At 44.1% G+C, this 22897-nt stretch overlaps 7 protein-coding genes and 1 long non-coding RNA gene across 9 annotated transcripts; 4 read left to right on the forward strand and 4 right to left on the reverse strand.

Moving 5' to 3' along the window:
* Position 1: 1 nt before the first annotated feature.
* Positions 2–2678, reverse strand: LOC136189957 (dolichyl pyrophosphate Man9GlcNAc2 alpha-1,3-glucosyltransferase-like). Its single transcript, XM_065978025.1, has 13 exons — positions 2185–2678; positions 1952–2126; positions 1808–1896; positions 1600–1756; positions 1363–1548; positions 1253–1306; positions 1114–1195; positions 977–1062; positions 831–915; positions 705–775; positions 568–636; positions 389–509; positions 2–333 (listed from the first exon to the last, which is right to left on the reverse strand). The coding sequence occupies exons 1-13, from the start codon at positions 2288–2290 to the stop codon at positions 112–114; spliced, it is 1503 nt and encodes a 500-aa protein (XP_065834097.1). The 5' UTR covers positions 2291–2678; the 3' UTR covers positions 2–111.
* Positions 71–1196, forward strand: LOC136189974 (uncharacterized). Its single transcript, XR_010670484.1, has 2 exons — positions 71–428; positions 494–1196. It is a non-coding gene; the product is annotated as an uncharacterized lncRNA (long non-coding RNA).
* LOC136189939 (NADPH oxidase 5-like) lies at positions 2662–7819 on the forward strand. 2 transcript variants are annotated; one of them, XM_065978001.1, is made up of 13 exons: positions 2664–3044; positions 3095–3189; positions 3312–3426; positions 3865–3956; positions 4399–4513; positions 4819–4969; positions 5021–5124; positions 5175–5281; positions 5332–5732; positions 5784–5962; positions 6015–6206; positions 6262–7509; positions 7577–7819. In XM_065978001.1, the coding sequence occupies exons 1-13, from the start codon at positions 2763–2765 to the stop codon at positions 7706–7708; spliced, it is 3213 nt and encodes a 1070-aa protein (XP_065834073.1). In that variant the 5' UTR covers positions 2664–2762; the 3' UTR covers positions 7709–7819. The 2 variants fall into 2 exon arrangements, with proteins under 2 accessions (XP_065834072.1, XP_065834073.1); XM_065978000.1 differs by having other exon boundaries at positions 2662–3044; positions 4819–5124.
* A 1629-nt stretch (positions 7820–9448) lies between these two features.
* On the forward strand, positions 9449–11065 carry LOC136189959 (general transcription factor IIH subunit 4-like). Its single transcript, XM_065978028.1, has 3 exons — positions 9449–9650; positions 9700–10165; positions 10218–11065. Exons 1-3 carry the CDS (start codon positions 9457–9459, stop codon positions 10980–10982), a joined length of 1425 nt encoding a protein of 474 aa, XP_065834100.1. The 5' UTR covers positions 9449–9456; the 3' UTR covers positions 10983–11065.
* Positions 10976–14401, reverse strand: LOC136189949 (nephrocystin-1-like). The gene is made up of 22 exons (XM_065978016.1): positions 14269–14401; positions 14150–14220; positions 14032–14092; positions 13689–13985; positions 13464–13634; positions 13367–13409; positions 13271–13307; positions 13170–13212; positions 13022–13106; positions 12875–12972; positions 12737–12818; positions 12538–12665; positions 12415–12490; positions 12332–12369; positions 12190–12272; positions 11973–12145; positions 11811–11922; positions 11640–11752; positions 11499–11572; positions 11405–11449; positions 11237–11353; positions 10976–11162 (listed from the first exon to the last, which is right to left on the reverse strand). Exons 1-22 carry the CDS (start codon positions 14329–14331, stop codon positions 11025–11027), a joined length of 2148 nt encoding a protein of 715 aa, XP_065834088.1. The 5' UTR covers positions 14332–14401; the 3' UTR covers positions 10976–11024.
* Positions 14340–16748, reverse strand: LOC136189954 (uncharacterized). The gene is made up of 10 exons (XM_065978022.1): positions 16526–16748; positions 15768–16476; positions 15602–15712; positions 15416–15538; positions 15226–15329; positions 15116–15173; positions 14972–15055; positions 14738–14870; positions 14589–14688; positions 14340–14537 (listed from the first exon to the last, which is right to left on the reverse strand). Exons 1-10 carry the CDS (start codon positions 16667–16669, stop codon positions 14415–14417), a joined length of 1689 nt encoding a protein of 562 aa, XP_065834094.1. The 5' UTR covers positions 16670–16748; the 3' UTR covers positions 14340–14414.
* Positions 16749–17101: 353 nt separating this feature from the next.
* LOC136189893 (NAD(P)H azoreductase-like) lies at positions 17102–18224 on the forward strand. Its single transcript, XM_065977920.1, has one exon. The coding sequence runs from the start codon at positions 17176–17178 to the stop codon at positions 18067–18069; it is 894 nt and encodes a 297-aa protein (XP_065833992.1). The 5' UTR covers positions 17102–17175; the 3' UTR covers positions 18070–18224.
* Positions 18225–18280: 56 nt separating this feature from the next.
* LOC136189892 (prostaglandin G/H synthase 2-like) lies at positions 18281–21500 on the reverse strand. The gene is made up of 8 exons (XM_065977919.1): positions 21445–21500; positions 21285–21393; positions 21145–21228; positions 20992–21086; positions 20569–20936; positions 20387–20512; positions 19535–20085; positions 18281–19475 (listed from the first exon to the last, which is right to left on the reverse strand). Exons 5-8 carry the CDS (start codon positions 20639–20641, stop codon positions 18435–18437), a joined length of 1791 nt encoding a protein of 596 aa, XP_065833991.1. The 5' UTR covers positions 20642–20936; positions 20992–21086; positions 21145–21228; positions 21285–21393; positions 21445–21500; the 3' UTR covers positions 18281–18434.
* Between the last annotated feature and the right edge of the window lie 1397 nt (positions 21501–22897).

Genomic DNA, 22897 nt, shown 5'->3' on the forward strand with positions numbered 1-22897 from the left:
GTGAACGCCCACGTCAATGCTTACGTCATTTCAGAGAGTGAACAACAGGAAGCGCGCGCGCGCGGCAGAGAGAGAGAGAGAGAGAGGGAGAGAGAACAAACACCTTTTTAGCTAATCGTCTTTTTTGATTTGACTCTTCATCGACGACCAGTAGATGCAATTCTTCGTTTCAAGTCCAAATTGGACGTAGTGAAAATAGGCGAGAAAGAGCAGAAAGTGAAGACAAGAATAGATGGAAATCAAAACGGGATAAAGATCGGGATAAAAATGTGGCGGTGGAACGAAGTGATAGCCAACATGAAGCAATCCCATTCCACAAATTGAAGTCGAAAACTAAATAAAAACAAAAAATTACTCTCTAAGTGCAGAGACAAAAAAAAGAATTTACTAATAATTTGGAGAGTCTGTCAGGAAAGAGACGAAAAGTGGTAAGAGAAAAGACGAGAAACAAAGTCACCACTCCCAAATATGCCCACGTAAGACCGTCTTTTAGAAACAATGGATACATGCTACAAGAAAAGAAGATGATGACGGTTTTTGTGAAAGATACGCTCTACTGTATTGTACCTAGATGTAGCAATAATAAGAAACCAAACGGATGGAAAAGGACCGTAAGGCAAAAGCAACGTTGCAATGCTAAGACAACAACAACAACAACAACATTGTTATTGGTGGTAAACATCCCACTCCATCTTCTTACGTACAGAGCAGCAAGCAAAATTGATTTTTCGTGGACTTGAAACGAGAAGAGAAAGAAAGACAGAGACGAATTCATCTAACCAAATGCATGAAATCACGTGTGTTAATTAGAGAAGACTACATTTTCTCACCAAAGAGAGGAGAAACTTTTCGAAAGTAGGTTTTCTGACGAGATTGATAGACGAAGGAAGAAGACTTAGTAACGTTGTAACAAAACTGTCGATAAGCAAAGCAACTGACGTCATAATAAAAGAGACGGTACAGTGTTCTGACTGACCAAATGCGAAGGAGCTGATCCCCAGAAAAGAGATGTTTTAATTTCACAATTACAGAAAGAGAGCACCACACATTAGCTACTTTGTCCTGAGACCACCGAAAAATAAATCAAAGATGACGACAAAAAATGATCTGTACCTCAAAAAGTCCTCTTGCAACGGGGAAAAGTCGATGGACAACTTGCAGTGCTGAATTTACATTTCCCAGGAACGGTAACCAGCTACAAAGGGAAAAAATTAGATTCCTCCTGGGTAATTAGGTAGTAAAATTCAAAGACCATAAAATAAAGGTGAGCAGAACACTGAGGCCCAAATAGAAAAATTTTGTCATCCTATCAAAAAATCAAATGTATGTACACTGTATCATGTACACAGAAGACTTGGGTACCTTTTGTGGAATGTTGATTCTGACCAACAACGACCCAATAGGTAAAAGAAAAAGGGAAAGGAATGATAGAGTTCCATTTGTTTGTAATTGAGAGCACAAGAAAAAGCAATTGATGCCAGAATATCGTTTCCATTTTCAATACAAATAATTGCCCAAAGAGCAAATCCTAAACTGACACAGTTGTACCTAGAAAAAAACATCATCATAAGCAAACGTTTTTAAACAGCGAAAACATACTGGAAATGACCGTGATCAATCAAAAGAGTGGCTGGCTGGAGCAACATAATGAAAAAGAGTAGCACTTTGGGCACTTGATGATCTTTTGTCTTCTTCACACAGCGGATGCAAAAGAAAAACAAAGCAGGAATATATATCAGTAAATCCACAAGAAAAACTGTAGAAAAGGATCTATTTTTTAATTAATTAAATGATGTACAGTACAGACCGGTGTATCTCATAAAACGTTTGTGGTCAAGAGTTTCAAATCCTCGAGACGAGTGAAGTGCCACCCATTGAGGATTGATCACGTTTGCACTGGGGAGAAAGAAATTCAATACAAAAAAGACGTTTGGTATGAAATATTTTTTACATGTATCCGCAGAACCAGCTGTGATATGCCGTCAAAGGTGGATAGTCTAGACCCCAATAGAGAAGATTGTTGTCCGTTCCATTTTCGTACCAGTGAGAAATAGGTAAATTATATGTTATCTCCATCCAATGTCTCTGAGCTTCAAAATCTCCGTACATAGGTCCTTTTGAAGCGCCTAGAAAGATAAAGGAATCGTGCTTAGGGAAGGCAGGGGAGAGATTCTAAAGTCTGACCTGAATAAGGATGAAGAGAGACGCCGATGCGAACGAGAAGACTGACGAGCAGAGATAAAACCCAGCACGACCAGTGACTGTCGATTTCCTTCTCCGACGACGTCATGGAGCTAGAGTAGGTCCTTTTTCTCAGTGCAACCCGAAGTCTAATCCGGGTTCTCAAGTCAGATGTGAGGGCGTGGGAAATCCGTCGACCTCGTTTCGAACAAAATCAACTGTTTAGACTAATATTTGGAAACGCGTACATTTGCCTAGTGCAATGGTGTAGTATTTACTACGGAGGATGCGTAAAAAGAGGGAATCGTTTGAGTGCGGTTGGCTTGGCTCCCATTTGTCAATAGTCGACCAATGCGCGATGCAATCGAGCGAAAGGCACCAACGAAAGTTCGTAGAAATAGGAAAGCGACGAGTGAGCGAGAAAGGCGTAATTGGTGATAAGTGAATTATAATTGGCATGCGTAGTTGCAAGTGAGACTCGCCCCATGCAGTCGTGACGCACACGCTGGCAACGATGCCAACTGGGCGCTGCTGCTACGACGAGTCGACGTCAAAGGCGAAGCCCCTCCCTCATTGACAGAATGCAAGTGGTCGTCGGTTCGACACGCCTTCCACGAGGCGTATCTTTCATTCAAGTGAAGCCGAGAACGCCTTTGTCTTTTCTCGCTACCAACGGCTCCCTATCGATCGATGGAGCGGCGACAAAGAAAGTCTGCGCTGGCGGTGGACAGCAACAACTTCACACTCCCGCTGCCATATGTCAACAAAAGGCTGTTCAATGGTTCCGGACGAATTTTATTCGAGTAGGAAAACGCGGATCTATGACGCTCAAGGATTTCAAAAAGGCGGCCAGGGAAACGGAAGTAGGTCTTCGATTGCGTCAGTTCCTACTCTACTCTTTGTTTATCCCTAGGGTTTCGCCGAGAATCTCTTTGAACTCTTTGACACAGATCACTCGGGATGGGTGAGTCTACAAGAGTTGGTGGGAGGCATGGCAAAGTTAGCAAGGTCTGTAACTCGATCTTGCCTCGATTGCAATGCCAATGCTAATTGCTTTCTCTTCCCCTCTTCTCTCTCACTCTCCCTCCCTCCCTCTCTCTCTCCCCCACACCCCACATTACATTACACAGTAGAGACAGTCACAAGAAAATTGTCAAATGGTTTGAGCAACAATTTGCTCTCGTCAGCGGCGAAGACTTGCAATTGCAACTTTACGAATTTAAAAAGGCGTTGCAAATAAAAGGCGTAAGTTGTCTCCGTACGTATCGGTGCTCGTGTGAGTGGGATATAACACGCGCATTTTCAATCACTTGCGCCGCTGCCGCCGCTGCCGCCGCCACCGCCGCCGCCGCCGCCGCCGCCGCCACCACCCTGAGGCGGCGACAGTGGGGGAGGGGGTCGCCGGGTCTCTCCCATGTAGAGAATGCGATGCTATCTACCTAGCTATACAGCTAGCTCTCTTGCTTGTAGAATATTTCTCGACGCTACGCGTTCTACTGAACTTTGATTAGTAAAAAGACCGACACGATGACCGGTTTCTTGCCGTCATCTACGTCTTTTTCCCGCTTTCTTTAGTCTATACAACGCATAATGAGTAGTGTTAGCATGTCTCCCCCGTTTCACTCTTTAGTAACGCTGCCGCTTAGTGCATCACTTATGATAAATGATTTTGCGTCTTTTTAGTTCAGCGAACGATTTTTTCAGCTCGTCGATTTAGATGGCAGTGGAAAAATAACGTTCAACGAGCTAATGCGAAGTATTGACAAATTAACTTGGTAAGAGGTCTTTGTTTGTGTATCGAATGCAAGAAATTAGAGAATCAGATTACAATCTCCCGCTGCGTATGTTTGTGGTCGTTCACGACCAACTAGACCACTGCATAGGAGGAGAAACGATGTCCTTCCGGTCGCTTCCTCAATTCCGAGGAAACGACACTTAGCACGCGTACGTCTGCATAGTGCTCCAGGCTAGTTGGACCACCGTGCAGAAGCTGCAACCTCCTCCTTTCCATATATGCATATAACAACGACGCCGCCGACGACGCCGGCACCGGTGACGTCGGCGGCGGCGGCTTCAACACTTTTTGGATAGAAGTACGTGTGTCAATCGCTACTAATGTTCGCTTTCTATTGAACGAGAGAGAATCAACTCCTCCTCCTCCTCCTCCCCACCTCCTCGTACTCCCACTAAAATCTAACTTGGGCTTTTGTTTCCTAGTTTGGATCGAGATGCAAAGTGGTTGTCATGGTTTGAACAGCAATTTTCTCTCGTTGCTGGATCGGATCGTCAAATTGGATTGTCTGAATTTAAGAAGGCGTTGCACGTTAAAGAGGTAAAGAGGTAGCTAAAAGAGTCAATCCTTTCTCTTTCTCTCCCACACCGCGCCGCTACCCACTAACTACATCACTAAGCCCCGCGCATCATGCAGCACGTTGTAGCGTCGTCGGTTGCGCCTTTAGCTCTCGCCTTCGAGGAGGGCTTTGCCTTCTGATAACAGTGGCACCAGACAAATTAGCGGTCACCTCTACCCACATGTAGCGTGACTTGATGTGGGAGGAGGAGAGAGATCGCGCGAGAGAAGAGGGGTGTGGAACATGACCTACTTTAGACTATTCATTCTCTCCTTCTTATTTTTAGTCATTTTTTGCCGAACGATTTTTTCATCTTTTTGACAAAGATGGAAACGGCAGTATCAGTCTGCAAGAACTCATGGCTGGTCTCGGAGTTCTTACATCTGGTTCCGATACAGACAAGTTACGCTTTCTATTTGAAGTCTACGATGTTGACGGTACGTTTGTGTGTACGTTTGACGTCATCATCTCACCTTTTCTTTGCGTAGGAAATGGATGCATTGAGCCCCAAGAGCTGAGAGTCGTTCTCAAATCGTGCATGGACGAAAGTCGTCTAAAATTCAGCGACGACAAATTAGACGAATTGACTCGGGTATTTATATTCGATCGCACCGCAATAATTGGCGGCAATCGTCTATTTAGGCATTGTTTGAAGATGCGGACGCCGATGGAAGTGGTGCAATCAGCTTCGAAGAACTAAAAGCAGAATTAGACAAACATCCTGGAGTACAGGAAAATCTGACGATAAGGTACGTACGAGTTTGATGTCGTCCTCCCAATTCGACGTTATATATGATAGTGCGGCGAATTGGCTGCGACCTCCGCCTCCTTCCTCTCCCAAATCGTTTTCAACGTTTCTTCCTCACTATCTGACGTTGAAATACATGAGAAATAATTTGCGAGTGGTCGTCACTGTCATTCTTTTTTTCCTGATCAACGCAGGACTTTTCGCTTGCAATTCGTACTTGTATCGAGACTCGGGAACGTTCGTTTCGATAGCGAGAGGATGCGGAATGTGTCTCGATTTCAACAGCGTTCTCATGATTGTTCTCATGCTGAGAAAATTCTTGACGTGGCTACGAGGAACTCGATTGGCTCCCTATCTTCCTCTCGATCAACACATTGAATTTCACAAAGCGGTCGGAATTCTTATTGCAATTTACAGCATAGGTCATTGCCTCGCTCACTTTATTAATATCGGTATGCCGCCAAAGAATTAAATAATTCAATAGCATTTGATACTGTATTTAGGAATAATCGTGACAAAGCCAAACTCTACGGATCACTATTGGGAATATTTGTTTACGACAAAAAAAGATTTTGGGTGGGTCAATGGATCGGCGGGAATATCAGGATTGGTGTTGTGCGTTATTTTGACGATCATGATTGTCTGTTCGCAACCGTGCATTCGAAGAAAAGGATATTTTGAAGTACGTTTTTTCGTTGAGGAGTTTTAAGTAAACATTTTGATACTTGTTTTAGGTTTTCTATTGGAGCCACATGCTCTTTGCTTTCTGGTATATTCTTCTAATACTCCATGCAAAGCATTTCTGGAAATGGTTCGTCGTTCCCGGTTTGTTGTACGCGTGCGAAAGAATCATGCGGTCGAAATGGGTCAAACTCGTTCAATACGGGAGAACGTACATAAAGGAGGGCATTTTACTTCCCTCCAAGGTGAAGACATGCACACCATTTTACTTACTTATTTATTTATCTTCTTCGTACGTAGGTGACTCATCTTGTTATTTCGCGACCACCTGGCTTCAATTTTCAGCCGGGAGACTACATCTTTATCCAAATTCCTGAAATAGCAAAATACGAGTGGCATCCATTTACCATTAGCAGTTGTCCCGAACAAAGTGACGTCATCTGGCTGCACATTCGCTCAGTCGGAACTTGGACAAACAGACTATATAAATTTTTTGAAAAGCATAACGAACGTCATAAAAAAGTGAGCATTCGTCTCAACTTACCAAAAGAGCCGCTATCACGAGCAACAATTGGAGCAAGAAGAGGAGAGAGAAGTGCAAAAACAGTTGCCACTCGTCGTCATCTTTCAGCAGACAGACGACCGTGGACAGGACAAAGTTGGACGTCAGGACTTTCGCTTCAGAGTGTCGCCGTCGACTCGCCGTCACGTCAATTCAATGACGACGATGACGACGACGAAACCGAACTTCATCCTCTTTCTCCCGTCCAACAACAAGAAAAAGAGGAGCGAAGACAACAGGGGGCCCCGCCTCCACCGCCGTCATTAGTTTATACAAATGACAACGACGAGTCGAATGTAGCGGCGGCGGCGGCGACGGCGACGACAACCAACGGCTTCCTTAGTCCTCCTCCGTTGCACACTCCCTACAAAGAACGATGTCAATCGGCTATATCGCGAGGACAAGACTTTTCTCACATGTTCAGTCCACCAACTATTATAAATGTTGACGTCGATCCGGATGACGACGACGACGGCGGCGAAAATTCGACGAAACGTCGCGTCGAAGTTTACATGGACGGTCCGTATGGAACTCCGTCTGGACACATATTTCAAGCTGAACATGCCGTCTTGATTGGAGCCGGAATTGGTGTGACGCCATTTGCGTCGATTCTTCAAAGTATCATCACTCGTTATCGTCAAGCGAAACAACGTTGTCCCAAGTGCAATCATGCCTTTAGTGGCGATATTCCGTCGTCTGTAATGAGATTGAAAAAGGTTGATTTCTATTGGATTAATAGAGATCAACATTCTTTTGAATGGTTTGTCAGTCTTCTAAGTCAATTAGAAATCGAACAAATGGAACAAGACGGCACGTTCGATCGCTTTCTCGAAATGCACATGCACATGACGTCAGCTCTCAAAAAAACTGACATGAAAGCAATTGGACTTCAAATGGCCCTCGATCTCATTCACAAAAAGGAGAAACGCGATCTCATTACTGGACTAAAAACGAGAACAGAGGCGGGGCGTCCCGACTGGAATAAGGTATATATACTCATTAATTAATTAATTAATTAATTAACTATTTATTTAATTAATTAATTAATTGTAGGTGTTTGAAACTATTGATCGAGACAAGAGAGGAAAAGTGACCGTCTTTTTCTGCGGATCACCGGCTCTCAGTCGAACTTTGAAAAGTAAATGCGACCAATTCGGATTCGAATTTAGAAAAGAAAACTTTTGATCGATGATATATAGATTCTATTATAATTGAACGTGTATTATTTTTTCGTAACGAGCAGAAGTCGTGCAGTTCGCGAGTCCTCTAACCTAATAAACGTCCTATCGCTCATTACTAGCGCTTTAGCTCACCTTTTCGAATAGCCACTGACTGTGAGAAGTTGTGTAGGTACTCTCTCGCAGCGAGAACATGGACAGAACAAAAGAACGAGCCATGCTACATTCCTACGGCGGCGAAAGCTAAAGTACGCTAACATCATGAGCGCCGACCAACCTATTGTGATTGATGACGACGACGACGACGACGACTGTATCATTATATCCAGTGACGATAGCGATAGCGATAGCGACATTGCAATTGTTGATGTCGACGTCTCCGCGGCTGCAGCGACAAATCGAATCGTGTCAGTGGAGGCAGCTAGCAAAGATTCCGCCGTCGCCGCCGTCGCCGCCGTCGCCGCCGCCGTCGCCGCCGTCGCCGCGTCCAACGCAAAGACGGGCGTTTCTGCAGCTGCTGAGGCTCTCCCTGTAGCATCGTCGGTGTTAGAAGTAAAAAAAGAGGAGGAGGGGGGTTCAGTCACAAGGACTACTCCTAAGAATTGGCCCAATAAGCACTTGTATCCGCCAAATTTCTATGTTCACGATTCGAGAAGAAGATCAGCTGCTGCTTCCTCACTAATGAAAAACCGCCACATTGAGTCTGCCGTGGCTAATCAATGGAAGGAGTCGGAAGATGATTGTGGCATTGACTTCCTTCGTCGATTTTTGTCAGAACATTTTTGTCCAACAAAAAAGACTCTAGAAGATATAATGAAGTGGATGGCTGGAGCAGCTACAGAATCTCTCGAAGCCTCTTACTCTTCTTATGAATTCATGAGGAGATGTCACAGCATTCATGATCTATCGAAATTAATCTGTGGAAAAAATGCGGCAAGAAATCTTATGCAATTACTCACAATAATAAGCAGAAATGCTACGTCTCAAACCTTTCTTCCTCTTCATCTTATGCTTTGTATTTTGGAAGAAAAGAGAGACGTGAAATTGCATTGTCCTCCCAGAGATGAAGCAAAGGAACTTTCGTGTTCTCTCTTGAAAGGAGCCGCTCAAACTGAAGAAGGCAACTACGTCTTTCTATTCAGTGAACTGTTGAGACTGTTTTGTGCTTGCAGCAGCAGTCACGTGAATGGAATTTGGGGAGGAAAAACGTTTCAAGAAATTGTCGTCGATTCGGCAAGCGATTTTTACGGGGAATTAGATTCGGAAGATAGAGCAATGGCATCCATCGAATACGTCACGCATCATCCGACACGAGCTCTGCTAATCGATAGAATATTATCAGAAAACTTTTCCCGGATCGATCGTAGTAGCATTGATGATGATGACGAAATAGTTCGACTTGCAGCAATGAAGGTGGGTTTTCCAAAGCTCTTCAATCTGCATTTTCATCGTCTTGCAGTCGAGGACAAAAATGAAGCCAAATTGATTCATTTATTGGTGTTTCTGTTTCAAAGTCTTCTTTTGATTTCTGAAAGAGACAAGTTGCCAAGTTTAGGTGATGTGAGACAAAAGATGGACATTCTAAGGGTACGTCAAGGGAAGCGGCGATCTACTGACTCGTCGACGACGTCGTCTTGTAATCTGGTTCGAATTAATATGATGGAAATCCTTGCTTTGACTCACTGTATCTAGTTGAAATATAAGAAAATAAAATGAGGGTTTCGCGCGCCGCAGAACGCACGCTAACTCGTTACGATGGATCTTCTTTCGTACGTCGAAGCACTTCCATCGGCCGTGCTAGATCATTTGTACGGCAATCCGTGGGCGTGCATGGGAATATTTCGTTCGTTGCCTTACCTTTCGCGAATCTACATCATGCGCACGCTTTTCGCCGAACAAGAGATCCCAGACAGCGTTATTGCAGCGTGGCCCACGTCGCAAGGTCGCAGGTAATAAGAAAGACGACGAAGGAATGAAGAAACGATCGTTTGTTTGTAGCGAACACGAACGAGCTCTCGTTCAATTACAACGTCTTCGAATTTGGAACGAAGAAACGCTTCCAGGCGGTCGAACGTCGATGACACTCAATGAAACGTTTCGTTCTAACTTACGAAAGGCTTTGAGCGGCGCTAGCGAGAGCGCTGGCGGCAATTGGGGCCCCTTTTCTGTTCCATCGGCACCGCCCACGCAAGGAAGCGATCGACACGTACGGGACATTGCCTTCTTAGATAAATACGCTAAAGAACGATGGGAATCCGTTCTTCACTATATGGTTGCAAGTCCTGGAGCGGCGGCGGCTGTCAGTCGTGACGTTGTCATTCTCTTGCATCGTGCTGCTTTAATTGTATTGAAAGAAAATTCGGCTAGTCAACCTTCTATTACTCCAGCTGGATTTCAATTTCTTCTTTTGGATTCGGCTAGTCAAGTGTGGAGTCTTTTGCTCAATTACATGGATTCTAATAAAGTACATTGGTAATTGATTAATTATTTAATTAATACTTAATTATTTTTTTTAGTCTCAACTTTCTGATTTGGCTGAGATTCTCGAATTTCTTCTTCAACTCAGTCTAACGACGCTAGGAAACGATTACACGACAGAAGGATTGTCTCAAGTTCAATTGACATTTCTGCAACATTTACGAGAAATTGGACTCGTCTATCAAAGAAAAAGAAAATCAAAACGATTTTATCCAACTCGACTTGGCGTGAAATTTCTCATGGCAACAGCGATAAATGAAGAAAATGGAGGTGATGATTTGGATGAGGAGGAGAAACAGCCACAACAACACGATCGTTTTTTGGTTGCAGAAACGAATTATCGCGTTTACGCTTATACGGAATCAGCTCTTCAAATTGCACTTGTAGCACTCTTTTGTGACATGCAATATCGTCTTCCTGGCTTAGCTTGTGGCATTATTACGCGAGAGAGTATTGGACAAGCGCTTGTCAATGGAATTACGTCAAAACAAATTGTGAATTTTTTACGCACGAGGGCTCATCCCGAAATGATTCGTAGACGTCGACGGAATAATTTGCCTATTGTTCCGTCGGCTCTGACCGATCAAATACGATTGTGGGAATTGGAAAGAGATCGTTTACGATTTTCTCAAGGTGTCTTATATAATCAATTTTTAACGGCTCACGATTTTCAATTGCTTCGCGATTATGCGTCGGATTTGGGCGTTCTTTTGTGGGAACACGCTCAAAAGCGATACGTTGTTGTGACGAAAGAGGGTCACAATCAAGTGAAGCAGTTTTGGAGAAGACAGAAAAGTGACTGACTGAGGGATTTATCAACTTCTTTTTTTCCTTGTTATGTGTAATTACATTGTCAATGCGTCGTCTGACGTCAAGTGATAGGTCAGTTCGCTCATTTGAAACGGTTTGTGGCAAATTTCCGAATTCGCAAACCAATCTAAGGCGGTGAATGTCTTGACGCTTTCAATTGTTTCAAGTCGTTCCTTTTCAAAATCAAAGTCAAAGTCAAAGTCAAAGGGCCCCCAGTACTATACTATGTATAGAATACAATACTTACCTGTTCTCTTTCTTCGTCACCCCATACCACATCTGGAAGGTCGGAATACTGGACGATGGGATAGATGCATTCGATGAGAATTCGACGAAAAAGTCGTTTGATGTCTTCCACGTTTCTCTGTAATTTATTTTAGAACCTCCACATTCTCGCAGAGTTGTGAGCGCTTGCCTTTTGAGATCGTTTCAAAGCTTTGTGCTCTTCCTTCCATTTTTCCTAAATTAATTATAGTCTAAGGAGGAGGGTTTCTTTTTTTTAGAAGTACTCTAAGGACATCCATGATGTCAGGATAGTTGACGCTTTGAAGAAGAATGCTTAGAATTGGACTACAGATAGGTCCTAGAATAGCATTAATTAATTAATTAATTAATTAATTAATTAATGACATGATAATTAATTCTTTTACTGGCATCTTGTTCGTTGGGACGATCTCGTAGAAGTTCGTCAGCCATAATATAACGTGAATAGGAAAGAAATGGCAAGTAGCTTACTGGAGCAATGAGAATGTGTGGCAAAGTGCTGAAAGTCCATCATAGATGTGCTGTAATTAAGTAAGAGGTCGATTTTCTTCTCTTACTTGCACACTTCCAAAACATTTCGCTTCAAATGTTGCAACTTGACATAAAGTTTTGGCGTCCGATTTCCGCGGAAAAAGTTGGATCGTCTCTTTGTACTTGAATTGTGACTACCTACAAGTACATGTAAAAACTAATCTATCTCAATTTTCCTTTGTTCGTACTTGATTGGCTCCGGCCTGCACCTCTGCCGCCGCCGCCGCCAGTCGTTGCTGAGACGGATGCTGTTGCTGTCGCCGCCGCCGCCGCCGCCGCTATTCGTGCCCCTGCCCCTCCCGGATTGAGCTCAATTCCGCTTTCATATGGTGTTCCACCGTGAACGGGGAGCTCTACCGTTCTAAGGAAGGAGATGTACTTGACTTTGTGATCTATCTTTCTTACCTATTGACAACCGGTCTCCCGCCAGACTCAAATAGATGAAGGCTAGCCCATCCGCATGACATTTCTCCTCTTTCACCGGTGTCCTTGGAGCAAAAACAAGCATAGCACAGACAGAGTCGACTCTGTTACACTAGCTTACTACCTTTTTCTCATACGTAAAGCAGAGTTCAAATAGAATCACTATTGACAATGGTAATAGGGTTTAGAGTGATTGATTCATTGTACTTATGTCTGTGCTCATTGTATCAATTCTTGCTACGCAATCGGCATCATATGCTGTCGACGGATATCCTTGTTGCACCTAACTCAAATACTTCTTAAATAATCCATATTTGAAAATAGGTGTACCTTTGGTGAAAACTTCCACGTTTGAATGTCTTTTGAAAGGCACACGGCACGTACGGTGTGAACGTTGCTCAGCACTTTGTTTCGATTGAATAGTGCAATGCGTACATGACGACTGAGCACAGTCAATCCTAAGAAGAATGAGATATCTATCAGTATCATAAGGTAGGGATCATCAACTTGGGTTTGGGTGTTCATGTACCACTGGCTGGAGTTAGACTAGGAATGTAGTTGGCAGCGAGAAGAGAAAAAGCTCGCGTTACAGCAACAGGAGAAGAGCGAAGCTAAAATCACTATTAGTCTATAGTGTATGTGAGAGTGATTTAGGAGGGGTAATTACTTTATTCGTTGCGTGATCCCAATGAAGATCTCGAAATGACAAATGAGATTTACTTAATTTTGGAGTAAGCCACGACGAAAGAGAATAGTCGGAACCTTCTATATATGGTATATGTGTAAATATAAAAGCTACCCCCCTTACTTATACCTTCTCCAATGAGTGGTCCAAGCGTGGACGATCGAAATCCACTTGGAACGGCGCCCATTTGACGAAGTACGCTTGCAAGACTCGGCTGACGTCACACAGCAATTGTGAAGAATGGGACGTCGATGTAAATTCATTGTCTCTTACTTACTTGAACCATTGATGATTTCAATTTGTCCCACAACGCATTCGATCTCAAGAAAGATGTACGTGTATTATTCGATTGGAAAATGATCAAATATGGAGTTTTACCTCGATGACGATGGTTGAACAGCTTCTGCCGTCTTAGCTGACGTAGGGAAGTGCAATGAACGCGCGTGGGAAAAAAACCTTACTATACAAGATTACCTCCTCTTTTACTGGAATGTTTTTGTCTCTTTCTTTCTATCACCTATTGTAGAGAAGATGATGATAGGGTAATCGGGTAATTGTGTGTGAGACGAACTCGAATATAATTGCTTGGAATCATTCCCTGTTCGCCACGCTCATTTTCGGCGAGCCACCAACCATCGTCTCGACTGTTGTCAATTATGTAGAGCAACTCGCCGATTTGAAAACATAAATCTCCTTCCTGCTCTGAAACGAAGTCAGCAAGACATTCAGCCTCATCAAAAACCTTAATTAATTAATTAATTAATTAATTAAACAAATAAAAAATCAATAAGATTACCTTTTCGTTTTCAACGTCTTCTCCTTGAGAATCTTCTTCTTCTTCTTCTTCTTCTTCTTCGTCATCATCATCTTCAAAATAGGTCTCGTCATCGTCTCCAGTTAGCACACTTTCCTCTTCTCCTTTCTCTATTGGATTAGGTGGTAGCATCATCTCATTTGTTTCTTGTTCGATTGTTGAAGAAGGTTGTGTTGACGTCTTGAGAAAAGTTTGAACAATTTCGTGCAATTTATTGAGTCTTTTAATTTCTTGACGTTTTCTATCGCTAAAGTCGGCAAGAGGAGTGGGATCGTCATCCTAGAGACGATTTAGGGTTAGTGAATTTAAAATTTCGATTTTTCACTTGTGTCAATCGATAGACTCGTTCTAATTGAACGTTAATCGCTTCGTCCACTTCTACGCATCTAGACGACGACGAAAAGTCGTCGTAGTGCATAAAAGACTCGTTTTTGTCTTTTTACCGAGCAAGAAAGGCGTCGTTTCCCTTTCCTACTTTCATCAGGTCGTCGTACTGTTCATTGAGCTCGCCCACCTTCGTAGAGGCGTCATATATACTCTTTAGACAATCGATTTGTCTCACAGCATGCGAAAGAGCGTCTCCTTGAGCCTGTTCGACGACTATAACGCTTCTTTTACGCGACATCTCCCCTTCCCTTGGCAACTTTAGCGCACGCGCTAAACGCAAATATATAATTTACTCTTCTAGATTCGATATGCATTGTCGTTTTAATTCTCGTTTTCCTGTTGCTGCTGCTGCTGCTGCTGTTGTTGTTGTTGTTGCTGCCGTTGCCTTTGGTGCTGCAGAAAATATGGAATTTCAAAATGATGCACAAAGAAGACCATTGAGTGCTAAAAGATCAATAATTGTACATAGAAAGAGTAATATGACTCATATCTGACTTGAACGAGGCAATAGCAGCAAAATAAAGCCAAATCACTGAAATGCCCACGGAAACAGTAGTGATATGTATAAAACATAAATTGGTAGAAATAGAAAAATCTACAATAATGATATGTGATTATTTCTGAGAGACGATAATGATTGATACCTTCTCCAGTGAATTCGACTAATGCGCGATTGACAGCATACGGTGTAGAAGAGATTGCCTGCCCACACCATTAGCATTACAGAAAATGTTGTGACGTCATCCCGAAAGAAATCACTCATTATTGTCTCAACACCTGCGAGAGAAAATAATAATAATAATAATAATAATAATAATAGTGGAATGCAGAGGGGAGGAGCAGAGGGGAGGAGAGGGAAGATCATTCTAATAATATACCAATTATTGCTAAAATGATTATAGCAAGAGACGACAGAGGAACGACAATGGGAATGCGTTGAATGAGACTTTCATGTAAATTCACTGAGAAGAGAATGACAACCCTTAATTATTAAAAAGCTTTGTAACACATGACTTGCTGACAAATAAATTTGAAGACGAAATGATGGGTCTGCTGAAGAATGAGTGTTGCAAAGACAGTCTAGAAAAAACAGAATCAGATAAATAAATAAATTAATTAAGCGCACCCGCACCGAAAGAAAGCTTCGAACGAGACTGTCTAAAACGTCCATTGCTGGCCACCATTCCAAGTGAATAAGTGCATAGAATTGGCTTGTGAACATGTTTCTGACGTATCCTTTGGAGAGGAGGAAGGAAAGAGTGAGTTGCCGTTATTCAATTTGACTTAGGGTATATGTATGTTTGTGTGTGTCATGCCAATACCTAAAATGTGAAGCCTTTCAGTTGTTTTCTTGATACATCCCATCAGCATATCGTCATATCCCCAGAGATAATCAAGTGATGCTTGAGCTACTCCTCCTTGAAAACATTCATTTTCATCGGCATCTGACAAGAGAGAAGAGGAGTTATTAATCAATTAATCATCACATCTCTCTGTTTCTAACCTACCCAAAATCAATCTGTATAACGTTACGTTTCTTTGAAATCTTTCGGAATCTGATATCTTTAGAAATCCATATTCTTTTGAATATTCCATTGCCGAATAGACAAAGCAATTTTCTAGTGAGAAATCAATGCCACACATACAATGAATAGGTAGGTGGAATTATAAAACCTCCATGTTGTATTTCTTCTCCTTTCTTTTCAGAAGAAGAAGAAGAAGAAGAAGAAGAATTTGTTAAATAATTATACATGTTGTTGTTGTTGTTGTTGTTGTTGTTGTTGTTGTTGTTGTTGTTGTTGTTGTTGTTGTTGTTGTTGTTGTTGTTGTTGTTGTTGTTGTTGTTGTTGTTGTTGTTGTGGTGGTGGTGGTGGTGGTGGTGGTGGTGGTGCTGGTGCTGGTGCTGGTACATGGTTGTCATTTTATTATATTGTTGTGCCGTAAGAATTGAAGAACAAACGGCTGTTCTATTGGCTGTTCTATTTTCAATAGATACATGCTGATTCTGATGCTGTTGCTGTTGTCGTTGTTCTGTAGAAGTCAGTGGAAGCCATTTTTCAATCCAATAACCGGCGCAATGTTTGGGTACTCTTCTACAATAGATGAATGGTGGTGGTGGTGGTGAATGTTGCTCAACACTCATGATGATACTTCCATTGTTAATACCGGTACTACTACTACTAGTGCTGTCTACCTTTTCGTCAATTCCAAAGTCATTATCAGGTGGTTCATAATCTCTTTGATGCCGCCGCCGCTGAATTTCAACTCTCACAACGGCTCCATCGTGCAGCCAATTTTCGTCCGTCATTGCCGTTAGACATTCGGGCGAATTTGCAACGTAGACCGAGTGAAGATAAACGAGCAATAAGACAGATAAGACAGCCTGTAGAGCATAGAGTAAGAATAGGCTCGCTGGCGAGTCATCATCTCACCTTTGCCGTCACAATCACTTCAATTGCCTGCCTGTATTTCCTCGAAACTCTCTCGTAATAATAGTCTATTATAAATCGACCGAAAAAGCGTCCAAACACAGATCGCTGAAGCATTGCCAGCTGAAACGCTCCGTCGCGATCCATGGACGACGTTCCAAAGAGACAAGACGAGCTGGCGACGGCCTAAAAGGTCCTCCGAACGCCACAGAGAATTCACAGAGCTTACAAGTGGAACGCGCGCTAAAAAATCGTCAAAAGGACCATAGATAAAACAGGGATACTAGTATCCCCCAGAGTATCCCTGGATAAAATAAAATAAGAGGCCTCACCATGATAAACGTTTTACCGATAGTATTCAAATAGACTACTGGGCGCGTACACCACATAATAACCAAGCCCCAAATTAATATAACTAGATAATGATGGCCTTTTGTGAGCCATCATTTGATCCCCGAACACCCTCAGCACGCTATCTAAAAATTCCTATTGGGATAACCGAGATATACCACTCACTCTAATGAGCGCTCCTGATTGGCTCGCAATCACGTGCCATTATATAATGTAGTTTACCCGCGACTGTCCCGTGTGCTGGGTACGTCTAGTCGTGACTCGTGATTGTCGTCTCTCTGAGTTATCTGGAACTGTAAAATATGGCTCTAAATCGTACGATTGCTGTAATTGGAGCAACGGGCACCGTTGGCTCTGCCACAGTGAAAACTCTCTCCGCCAATTACGCCGATCAACTGAAGATCGTCGCAGGCGTACGTGACCCCGGAAAAGCGCAATCCCTCTCAAGCCTTCCAGGGGTTAGCGTTGTCGAAGCGAACATGAACAAATCCGACGAGCTAGCCATAACTTTGAAGAACGTTGACTATGCCTTCATAGTGACGCCATCAACCGAAGATCGTGCGCTGCTCGTTGAAGCAGCCACCGAAGCGGCGAGAAAAGCAGGCGTAAAATTCGCGCTTGTTGTCAGCGTTACCACGGCTGACCTGTCAGACACGATCTTTGGAAAGCAGTTCTCTCTTCTCGAGGGAAGCGTTTCTAAAGTCGGAATAGCGCACTGCTTCCTGCGTCTTCCCATGTTCATCGATAACAATGCGGTTGTCAATCGTGAGGGCATTCGAGAGAAAGGCCTCTACATTGGACCGCTCGATCCAGATAAGTACTGCACCACGGCGACGGTCGCTAACATTGCGGAGGCCGCTGCCGCTATATTGGCCGACCCTTTGAAACACTACGGAAAAACGTACAACCTCGTTAGCAACCACTACACTCACAATCAGCTGGCATCCTACTTCGCCGAAGCTCTCGACAAGGAAGTCAAGTATTTCCGTATGTCTTACGAAGACGCTATGAAAGGCTTTGCACAATTTGGATTTCCTGAGTGGCAAGCGAACGGCATATTGGAGCTGTTTAGGCTTATTGACGCCGGGTCTCCAGCTACCAACGTTGCCGATCGCAATGATTATGAGAGGATTACAGGCCAAAAGCCTACGTCGGCTAAAGAGTGGGTGCAGCAGAACGTTGGCGTTTTCCAATAAACCGGCTTGCTGACCATTGACTGCTTTTTTCTTCCGCTTGTTTGTTTGTTTGTTTGTTTGTTTGTTTGTTTGTTTGTTTGTTTGTTTGTTTTTCTGTTTGCATGTACTGTTTTCTGTACCTTATTGTCATTCCATTCTGTTTCTTTCTCAGTCGGCCTTCATGTACGTGTACCCGGTATATACTGTATGCGTGAAGGGTCGATAACGCATATGAAGGCAAAACATGCGATACTCACATTAGGAGGCATCGCTGGGAGACAAGAGCTGCTGCAACAAAAGGAGGTAAACATGAAAACGCGCGCGGACAACCACAAAAACAATCAGCAACGGAAATCGCCATAAACCTCGCCGCCTCCTGAAGCGCATTAGAGCTCGTCGTGGCCCACGTGCGGATCGACAAAGTCGTTTTCAGGAACGGAGAAATTCAATTCCGGGCATTCACCCTTAATGTTGCGACAGACCAAATCTTGAAGAGTCCAGTCGGTGTTAGCCATCTGCCAACCAATTTTGCCTCCGAAAGTAGCTGGTCTCCACCACGTCGGCGAGAAGAGAGCGTCGCTAAAAATGCCCTGCATAGCGCACGTTACACCCAAATGACTCCACGTTTCACTAAAAAGTCCTCCGGGAACTTTCTTCCGCTCTTCCAAAATTATTCCTGGGTAAAATTCGACAGCGTCGATGTCGCCGTACATTTCCTTTGCTAATTTCGCCAACTCCGTTTCCCCAGTCAGCTCTTCGAAGCTAGAGTACGGTTTAAATCCGAGCAGCTCTCGATAACGATTCAGAGGCTGGACCCGCATAAAACGCATTTTTTCAAGAACGCCCTTTGCCACTTCCTGCGCTTCCTTCCCGAAATTTCTGCGTGTAGGGTGGCCGCAGATCTGCTTAGCAACAGAGCCAAAAAACGTTCCTAGTCCGTGTTTCAAAAGAGGCTTTACATGTAGAGTAACATCCTCAGCTGGGTAATCAGTATCGCCAAATCTATAAATATCCGGGAGAATAGGATGCCAGTGATAGACTAAATTAAATTCGGCTGAAATTCTGTTTGATCCGAATGGCATTCCTGTGCCGTGCATCAAAGTGGGATCAAAGACAAATTTAAAATAACCGCCGCCAAGCTGTACAACGTACTCGTTAACGGTGATGCGAATCTGCGTGACAACGTTAATCATACGAGCCGTCTGATAGAGCTGTTCGTCGTCCCAGCCCGGATGATCTTTTTTCAAAAGACCGACAACGCGATTATGCTCTCTTAGCCAAATAGTCGAGAAGGCCAAGAGGCCAGGGAACAATCCATAGAAAGGATGACCGAGAGCAAAGCTTTTGTTTACTGGCACGTCAACTGGACTAACCATTTTAATTGGCACTTCCTCTAAGTAAGGAGGCCATTCCTCTCCGTCGATAATCTACGAAGAAGAAATTTTGAAATCGAAATCTTATTATTTAGGTTAATTAATTATATAACCTGAGATTTCATTCTTCCGTCCTGAAACGTTCTAAGCGCCGCCTGCCTTTCGAGTGTGTCACCGTAGATATGCGACATGTCCGCATGATGCCCGGACCACGTCAAACCCGGATTGTCGCCATGAAGAGTTTTGAGAAATTGATGAGAAAAGTGCTGACCCCAGACAGGCAAAAGCAGACTGCTTCTATGCGGATCAGGCTTGAACTTGTCTCGCTTGAAAAGTTTTTCAACAATTTCGTCGATAGATGGTAGTACTTTAGATCCCTTTGATCCAACCACTGTAGGGCAGTTCTTGGGAACTGGTGGAAGTAGAAGAGCAAAATATGACGTGTTGTCATTCATGGGGACAGACTTGTACTCAGCCAACGTAGTCCACTGCGGCGGTTGAAGTCCAACTTCCATTCCTTTCCCAATTACCAGACGCTGCAGTGTATCTCTCAGAAATTTTACGTTATTAATCACAAACCATAGTGGGTAAACTGATCCTCTTAGCCAATCAATAAATTCCATTGAAGGTTTGAATAAACCCGAAAACCACGTTCCCCATGAAGCTAAAATAGAACAAACATACATATTCTGGTGCCAGCATGAATTTAGACGGTTAATTGAAAAGTCCTCTCTCCCATTATTGGGCCTGCCCGCCCGAAAGCTAGTAGCACGGACTTACGTGACTGTGTGTGGGGGGGAGTGTGGAAGTTACGTACGCGTGCCCCGTTTAGCATGAATTATGGTAAGCGGCACGTGATACCAAGGCCGAGGAGAAGCACTATTATACATGTACTGCGCAGGGCAAATAATCAATAGGACGCGCCTCTTGCCCAAGCTGGCGCTAATTAGCAGGAAATGTCGCACCTGTTTCGCAGTAGGCTCCGTAGTAGCCGGTCGTTTCGCAGTCGCAAAAGAAATTCTTGTCAGACTTGGAGTCTTCTATGCAGACGCCGCCATGATGGCACGGTAACGAGCAGCATGGACTATAGGCTGAAACAGAAGGTACCGATCGACTGTATATTACTGCTGACGACGGTTAAATATACCGCTATCGGCAGGAGAAAAGGAAAGGAACGTAAACGCAACGCAGAGAGACACGAGGAGACCAGCGTTACTCATTGTTGTCCTGCGCTTTCGGAATGGTATCGGAATGCGCTATCAGAATGCTATCCGGGATTACTCGAGGCTGCGCACAGCGTTGTCGCGGGGGACTTGGTTATCCGGACGCTTCCGCATAGATATGACTTCAGGTACATCGTCCTTCTCCAGTCCGCCGAAAGCGTTCGCCTTATCGCATTCACGTCCTTTGCTACGCGTCCAGTAGTCCATTAGAGTTCTATCGGCGAGATTTGCTGCTGTTCCTCCAGCTCGAAAGACTTCTCTTTCTCCTATGATCCAACGGGATTGATGGGAACTGTAGATGGCACCTTTGCCTAATCAACACAAATAGAATAAGTATCAGCGATTACCTCCTTGTACGTGTGTAATAAGGAAAGAAGCGCTTGTAATAGTCGAAAGCATTGGAGCAACAGCACTTGAACTCATGGACGGCATATTTATACGTCTATACACGAACGATTGACGAATTTGATATGGTGATGCAGCTAGTGGTTCGTTCTTACCTCAAGTCGTCATGCCAAGCGTTTGTCTAACGTCAAACAATCGCCTTGAAAGCCGCAGCAGCCGCGAGGATCGTCGAATCAGTCCTAAAATGCACACAAACAAGTCGACTTGTCACCTTTCGCGAAAAATTCCAACGTACAGCGCGTAAATCTTCGTTAACGTCACGAGAACGAACCCTAAATCCTTTGCTGAGACGCGTGTCGCTCGCGATAAGAGCAAAATCGTCGCCCGAAACGCCGACAATCGTTCTATATCCATCGGTGAGTAACGAAAACGTCCAAACGATTCATTCTTCGTACCCGCCGTTGAGAACGTAAGGAGAAAACCTCGCCATCTTCGCTTTTATTGTTGAGCACGCGCAGTGTTACTAGGGATCACGCGCACCAAAAAACGGAGCCAAAGCGGAAAGAAGACGTCGACGAAGACGAAGAACGCAGCGCGCTAACACTTTTAGCAAGTGGGGCCCCGCAATGGGGTACTCGAATGGAGATGAGGCCCCTCGTGGGGATCTTCGCCTAGAAATGAAGAAACGAAGCCTAACGGCCTATTTCGCAGCGCCGGCAACAAAGCTAAAGGTAAGAAAACGCCCAAAGCGACGCGTTCAAGCAGAAACACCACCAGCGATTTGCGAAAACAGAAAAAGCAAAGAAACGCCGTCGCTCTCCTCGTCTAAGTACCCCACACGGTCTAGAAACACCGCCGAAGTCTTCGCGCCGCGCGAAAAGCTCCTGTCGCACCCGAAAAACCGCCCGTCTCGCCAAAACGCGAAGATCGCGCACGTGGAGGTGAGGCCCCTCGCAAGGAATCGCTGACAAAAAACACTTTGTACGCCACAATCGCGCTTCGTAAACCCAACTCGCGGAGCGAAACCAAACAAAAAATGATGGCGAAGACCACCGTGAGCAGCGAAAGCGGAAAAACGATCGAGAAATGGCGATTTCGGCCGCACGTCCTCAAAACGCCTCGAAAAGCAGAACCGCGCTCAGGCTGTTATTCGCAACGATGTTTTAATACTTTCTTTTAGCAGCTATCCCTTTCGAAAGCCACTCAAAACACCAAAAAACCAAATAAACAACGGGAGAATCGCGCCAAATCAGACAATGTAGAAAACGATTCAGCAAACAAAACGCATAATAATCTACTCGCCCTTCATCGTTACTTGTATGCGAAAACAAAAAACCGAATTTAAAACAAAAGAAGTCGCAATTTTAAAGACCTACAATTTCTATATAAGTAATGAAGCACTCCCGAAAAGTGGGAGGGCCGCGGGTGACTGTGGCAGTTGATCTCGCTCAACGTCACCACACCCCGCCCAGGGCGAGCGCCGCTCACACTGTGGGCGCATGCGTGAACCACGCCCAGCTTAGCCCAGCTTAGCCCAGCTTAGCCCAGCTTAGCCCAGCTTAGCCCAGCTTAGCCCAGCTTAGCCCAGCTTAGCCCAGCTTAGCCCAGCTTAGCCCAGCTTAGCCCAGCTTAGCCCAGCTTAGCCCAGCTTAGCCCAGCTTAGCCCAGCTTAGCCCAGCTTAGCCCAGCTTAGCCCAGCTTAGCCCAGCTTAGCCCAGCTTAGCCCAGCTTAGCCCAGCTTAGCCCAGGTTAGGGTTAGGGTTAGGGTTAAAAGGTGTACCCACTTGGGTGACCCTTAATAACTCCTTAAATATTGAACGTATGACGTCATGCATAGCATCATTTAAAAGGAAATTTAATAAGCTTTCGATTGATCCTATATTTGCTGTGCAAATTATTTAGTATAAA

Source organism: Oscarella lobularis, chromosome 8, assembly GCF_947507565.1.
Source record: "Oscarella lobularis chromosome 8, ooOscLobu1.1, whole genome shotgun sequence".
Lineage (NCBI taxonomy): Eukaryota > Metazoa > Porifera > Homoscleromorpha > Homosclerophorida > Oscarellidae > Oscarella > Oscarella lobularis.

Bases quoted from the DNA above. Each gene is read 5' to 3' on its own strand.
- LOC136189959 (XM_065978028.1), top strand. From the start codon at position 9,457: ATGGATCTTCTTTCGTACGTCGAAGCACTTCCATCGGCCGTGCTAGAT. The intron at 9,651-9,699 runs GTAATAAGAAAG...GTTTGTTTGTAG, and splicing joins CCCACGTCGCAAGGTCGCAG to CGAACACGAACGAGCTCTCG. The intron at 10,166-10,217 runs GTACATTGGTAA...TATTTTTTTTAG, and splicing joins ATTACATGGATTCTAATAAA to TCTCAACTTTCTGATTTGGC.
- LOC136189893 (XM_065977920.1), top strand. From the start codon at position 17,176: ATGGCTCTAAATCGTACGATTGCTGTAATTGGAGCAACGGGCACCGTT.
- LOC136189939 (XM_065978000.1), top strand. From the start codon at position 2,763: ATGCAAGTGGTCGTCGGTTCGACACGCCTTCCACGAGGCGTATCTTTC. The intron at 4,514-4,818 runs GTAAAGAGGTAG...TCTTATTTTTAG, and splicing joins AGGCGTTGCACGTTAAAGAG to TCATTTTTTGCCGAACGATT. The intron at 7,510-7,576 runs GTATATATACTC...AATTAATTGTAG, and splicing joins GGCGTCCCGACTGGAATAAG to GTGTTTGAAACTATTGATCG.
- LOC136189957 (XM_065978025.1), bottom strand. From the start codon at position 2,290: ATGACGTCGTCGGAGAAGGAAATCGACAGTCACTGGTCGTGCTGGGTT. The intron at 1,757-1,807 runs GTCTGTACTGTA...CCTTTTCTACAG, and splicing joins ACGTTTTATGAGATACACCG to TTTTTCTTGTGGATTTACTG. The intron at 1,307-1,362 runs GTACCCAAGTCT...ATTTTTTGATAG, and splicing joins GAATCAACATTCCACAAAAG to GATGACAAAATTTTTCTATT.
- LOC136189949 (XM_065978016.1), bottom strand. From the start codon at position 14,331: ATGTCGCGTAAAAGAAGCGTTATAGTCGTCGAACAGGCTCAAGGAGAC. The intron at 14,221-14,268 runs GTGAGACAAATC...GCCTCTACGAAG, and splicing joins GAGACGCTCTTTCGCATGCT to GTGGGCGAGCTCAATGAACA. The intron at 12,491-12,537 runs GTACACCTATTT...TATTTGAGTTAG, and splicing joins CGTGGAAGTTTTCACCAAAG to GTGCAACAAGGATATCCGTC.
- LOC136189954 (XM_065978022.1), bottom strand. From the start codon at position 16,669: ATGGATCGCGACGGAGCGTTTCAGCTGGCAATGCTTCAGCGATCTGTG. The intron at 15,174-15,225 runs GTGCGGGTGCGC...TGTTTTTTCTAG, and splicing joins TCGTTCGAAGCTTTCTTTCG to ACTGTCTTTGCAACACTCAT. The intron at 14,538-14,588 runs GTCAGATATGAG...TTGATCTTTTAG, and splicing joins GCTGCTATTGCCTCGTTCAA to CACTCAATGGTCTTCTTTGT.
- LOC136189892 (XM_065977919.1), bottom strand. From the start codon at position 20,641: ATGAGTAACGCTGGTCTCCTCGTGTCTCTCTGCGTTGCGTTTACGTTC. The intron at 20,086-20,386 runs GTGCGACATTTC...GTTCTATTTTAG, and splicing joins CGGAGCCTACTGCGAAACAG to CTTCATGGGGAACGTGGTTT. The intron at 19,476-19,534 runs GTTATATAATTA...TCTTCTTCGTAG, and splicing joins ACGGAAGAATGAAATCTCAG to ATTATCGACGGAGAGGAATG.